This window comes from Limulus polyphemus, unplaced genomic scaffold (assembly GCF_000517525.1).
Source record: "Limulus polyphemus unplaced genomic scaffold, Limulus_polyphemus-2.1.2 Scaffold2352, whole genome shotgun sequence".
In the NCBI taxonomy this organism is placed as follows: domain Eukaryota; kingdom Metazoa; phylum Arthropoda; class Merostomata; order Xiphosura; family Limulidae; genus Limulus; species Limulus polyphemus.
Genome location: NW_013667962.1, coordinates 180,129 through 185,102, shown reverse-complemented (window position 1 = coordinate 185,102; position 4,974 = coordinate 180,129). Strand labels below are relative to the sequence as shown.

The 4,974-nt window shown below is 33.0% G+C and overlaps 1 protein-coding gene across 1 annotated transcript; it reads right to left on the bottom strand.

The window, feature by feature from the left end:
- Positions 1-644: 644 nt before the first annotated feature.
- LOC111087596 (thyroid peroxidase-like) lies at positions 645-3,942 on the bottom strand. The gene is made up of 5 exons (XM_022394780.1): positions 3,880-3,942; positions 3,391-3,779; positions 2,712-2,850; positions 2,175-2,392; positions 645-922 (listed from the first exon to the last, which is right to left on the bottom strand). Exons 2-5 carry the CDS (start codon positions 3,776-3,778, stop codon positions 645-647), a joined length of 1,023 nt encoding a protein of 340 aa, XP_022250488.1. The 5' UTR covers position 3,779; positions 3,880-3,942.
- Between the last annotated feature and the right edge of the window lie 1,032 nt (positions 3,943-4,974).

The window sequence follows — 4,974 nt, the reverse complement described above, 5'->3', positions numbered from 1 at the left end:
CACATGTCACGGTAATGAATATATCTTAATTATGTAATGGTTTTTGGATATAAACATTATTATTGAAATGATTCAATTTTCCTTACAAGAAAACACTAAATGATTTGCTGTGTTAATAAATTCACGAGAAAAATTATACCAATATTCCTACTCGTAAATGATACTGTTGGATATAATAGATACCATTTACTGATTATCGGCGAGGTATATTTTTTAAGTGTTAGGTTTAACACAGTTTGTTGAAGAAACGGTCAACAGTACGGTACGTTTACCTTACAAAGTGTGAACATTTAAGTGAGTTTCACCTGACGTTATGCTTTTTGTTATATATTTAAATACGAGTTACTGTTACCTAAGGTGATAATGGGGATTAAGTTTGAACGATGTTCATAATTCCATTGGACTTTTTGGTTATGTGCTAACAGTTTAATGATTTTCCTCTGATTTAATGTTTAATTTTTATTGTTTTTTTCAAAGCTTTTACATTACCATATTTGAAACATAAAAATAACAGAATAGTTAGATTACAAATATAGTCTATTTCTGTTAGAACAGTAAAATTAAAATTGTGAATTTGTTAAAGTATCTATTTCAACAGTCTCAACGTTACTAACTGTCATCGTATTTAAACTGATTTTCATACGTTATTCCCGCTGAGATAATTCTACTAGTTTATCTGACGGAAAGAAAGAATTAAAATTATTGTACAAAGAAAATTGAGATTTACCTCCAAGTATCACGTCCTCTTCTTGGGCGCTGTTAAATGGTGCGAGGGCACTGTCATGATCCATGATCTGTCCCCACACCATCAGAAAATGTGTGAAAAATGCTTCTCTGTTCTGATCGGTATGGATTGTAGTTGATACTAGACGAGGATTGGGTAAGTCTCTTCCAGATTTCGCTTTTCTTGGTTCAGAAATACCTGTAGGCAAATATATTTTCTAAATATTAATAAATAATATAATTGTAACAAGTATTAATATTATGTGGATAGAGGGGGAGGCTGATGAAATCCAAATAATAGTTTCTCATAATACATAATAATTTTAAACAATCATAAGCTTGTTTTTGCTCATTTATTTTTACATTGAAAAATATATCACAAAAATCTACACAATTAGCAATACGAATACAAGTCTAAAACTATAAAAGTAAAATGCTTTCTGACAATATTAAAGTCTCTATTTATCTTTTACTTGTAAGAAAACCACCATTTTTACACTTTTTTTTTACTTTTATCATACCAACAACAATCTGCACATTTAGATTACGAATATAAATCTAATATTTTATTAGATTTACAATTTATCTTTTATATGCAAGGAAAAATACCAACAAGAGGGAATCCTCAATAGCCACGGCACTTGAACTTCTTATAGGCAGGATTAGAGTTGATTAATCTCTGAGAACTTTAGCTATATTTTTGTGCGCCAGCAATACCAAGCGTGGGACGCGCGCATACCCGATTCAATTTTATTACTAACCAGGATCTCTACCAGCCAACCCTCAAATTGAAATTCTTTTAGGCAGGATTAGAGTAAATTAATCTATAAGACCTTGTGCGTGGTCGAATTTATCAGTCGAAAGGGTTTGACCTCCTGAATCCAAAACTGTAATTATATATCAAATCGGTTAATAGATGATGGAGCTATGAGATAACCGTTTGTACTTGAAAAAATATTTAAAAACTCAGGGACGTCCTACGAGCTGCTCAGCCGCGGCTTAAAACTGCTACTAGTTTTCGAAAAACCAGTTTTAATTAATGGTAAAAAAAAAAATAATAATTTTAGGATAAAGATTTTCTTGTTTATAAGTCTAGTTATCTGTAGTGCACACTGGAGGAATTTAGATATTCAAATTTTTTTTATTTCAGTCAAACGTTTCGTCATTGCGGCTTCATCGGGATTAGTTCTACAACAGGTAAATTTGATAATGTACCTTCACAAGTTTGGTCTGACAAAAGTTACACTTTCTGGTTTCGAGATATTTTCATAAACTTATACTAAAGACAGCAATGTACTAATCAGTGTGCCCCCCAATGGCACAGCGGTATGTCTGCGGACTTACAACGCTAGAATCCGGGTTTCGATACCCATGGTGGGCACTGCACAGATAGCCCTTGTGTAGCTTTGTGCATAATTAAAAACAAACAAACTAATCAGTGTAACACTCACCGTCAGCGTACTTTGCTGGAAGAAGTCTTGTCAAACAGGTGAAAGCAGAACCGTCTTTAGGAGATTGTAAACGGTTACACGTTCCGTCAAATTCCCGGTATTTTTGTGCACAACTACACGTTTTTGGCTCTTCATCTTCACTGAACATGCTTCCCAACTTGCTTGATTTTAAACTGACATCGGCTAAAGCAGAAACTTCTTCGCTCTTTAACCCTAACCTATAAGAAAGGTAAAGATGGTGTCCATTTCATTCCAGAAATAAAGAGCTAATGGACATTCAGTTACATGACCACATACCTTTTACACTGTCACGTCCAGTAAAACTTTTGACTTCAAACTTCAAAGTGTAGTGCAGAGAACATAATTTTTCCCTCGCCACAGCGAAATATATTTAGTAGCATTTCGTATATTTTTCTTGTGTTTGTTTATATAAGAGCTAATGGTAGAATCTAAAGTAATTTTTCTAAATACCCCTTTATGTATTTTTGTTTATTTACCTGTTTAGTCAAATATGGAAGATATTATTAGAAAACTTACTTTCTAGCCAAAACCTTTGTCGTTTCTTCAAATACACTGGCTTTTTCAACCATCTTTGACACTCTGCTATCTCCTAACATTCGGTTATGGTAGGTTGTCATGGCTGAACATTGTGAGAGAGAAGACTTTCTACCTGCTTCTGTAGAGAAATTACTTTAGTAAAACCGGATGCAAGATCATTTAATTTGATTTTGGACTACAACATGCATAAACAGCAAATACATAGTAACCCAAAATATTAAAGAAAACTGTATAATTAAAGTGAATAATAAAATGTGTCCAAGAAGAAAAAAACTACATATTATCAGTGTAAATACTGAATGCAAAGATACAAAATATCCATATAAACCACATATTTGTGTATATATATATGTATATATTTACTCAAGTCTTTCATTTACCGTTATATGTTATAAGACTTGAAATTGACCATGAAAATATCTACATTTATTGACTGATTAAAATTTTCCAGTGGTTTTATTATGACCATGAGGCTTATTTACAGATTTTTTCGCTCTCCTTTGTTCGTTTAAAGACGTTTGTATTAAAAAATTGTGATTATTCGATAATTAACATTCATTTATATTAATTCTTAATTCATGAAAAGTAAATAAAAATTCAGTTCGTATTTCAACACAATACTAAGGTAATGTGGTTGTTGGTTACTCAGGCCACTTACTTCTCATTGCTGGTTTTTTGATATATGAAACTCTTTCCTTCAAGCCTTTAAGAGCTTTCTCAATAGCTTCATCAAGTAGCTTGGAGTCTGTCAAAACTTTGCTTATAATCAAATTGCCTAAATCGGTGTCGTTCAGGATATCAGGAGAAGGAGTTAAGGTGTAGTTTGTTTCAACATCGTTCTTCGTTTCTATCGATAAAAGTAAGGCCTGATCATCAAAATCTTTGTTAACTGCTACCTTGTCTTCTTTCAAATCTTCCGATACTTTCTGTATAATTTCATTCCCTTGAATGTACTTGTCCAGAATGTCAGAGGAAAGAGTCAAAAACTCATTCATCTGAACACTATGAAGGTTGAAGAATAATAACGACAACACTGTAAACAACATCCTAGAGGAAAGAGAGGAAATGTGAAAGAAAACGTTAATCTATTTAAATAAACACATTTTTGATGTATAAAGTAGCGATATTTTCGAGTGAAATTACTTACTTGGCCGTTATACACGTCGGTGCTGTGGCTGAACTTCAGACTCTCCTCAATCTTGAGAAGACTACTGCAGTGGGGGTGAAATTTAGAGTATTTATAATTCCCAACCTTCTATCTTTTACCCTTATTCGGTCTTTGTAGATTTCTATGAAATGTTTTATTTAAAAGATGTCATTCAAGAAACACTTGCCGAATCTAACAGATTGTAGAGTAGGCCTATGTTTCAAATAGTCTGAATTTGTAAAATCTTCCTAAAAACTTCAAATCCTAACAGATGGTTTATTTGAAATTGGCTGTAACTAATCAAACCTTTGAAGAAACAGACAAAATACTCAAATAAATATTCGATATCACAGATGTTAATTTCGAAAAATAGTCTAACGTTATGCAATACACGACTAAACCACAGATGGTACGCTTCTATTGTTAGTTTCTTGAAAAACCCATAAACCATTTTTGAGTTTGTATGAACATTTTTAAGTTTACATTTACCAATAAGATTGGGCTTCTGTGTATGAATTGAGAGTTCACCTGCATAAACTTATTTCAAACGAGAAACGTTACATAGAAAAGCATTCTTTGTATATTTAACAAGCCACGTTTAATGTGCATTGAAAACGTGGATGTTTTACAAAAGCTGAATATCGCCAATGCAGCGCCAGCTGAAACGTTGTGCAATAGCATAGGATTGTCATGACAAATATAACAACGTTAGATAATTTCTAAACATCAGTCTGTTTCGGGTACCCTCTTACATAACCAGTTATCCAACATCCAAGTAAAATATATTGAAACCCCAGTTATTCAAGCTCCAACTAATTCAAGGATATGAAACTGTTAAATTATAAGGTGGGACTTATGGTATTATTTCATTTAATTTGTCTGAACCAAGAACGAAGAGCTTTAAACTACACTAATCCGCTATCTAATCTCTAAATGATAGCAGCTTCATTTTATTAACTAAAAACCTGACATAAGGAAGCCAATCAGCAGAACAAGCCAAAAGTAAGGCTTTCTGCATTAGGGTACACTTACTGTATAGGCGATCCTACACTAACATGGTACACCTATTAGATAGCCCCCCCCCCCCCCGGGGCC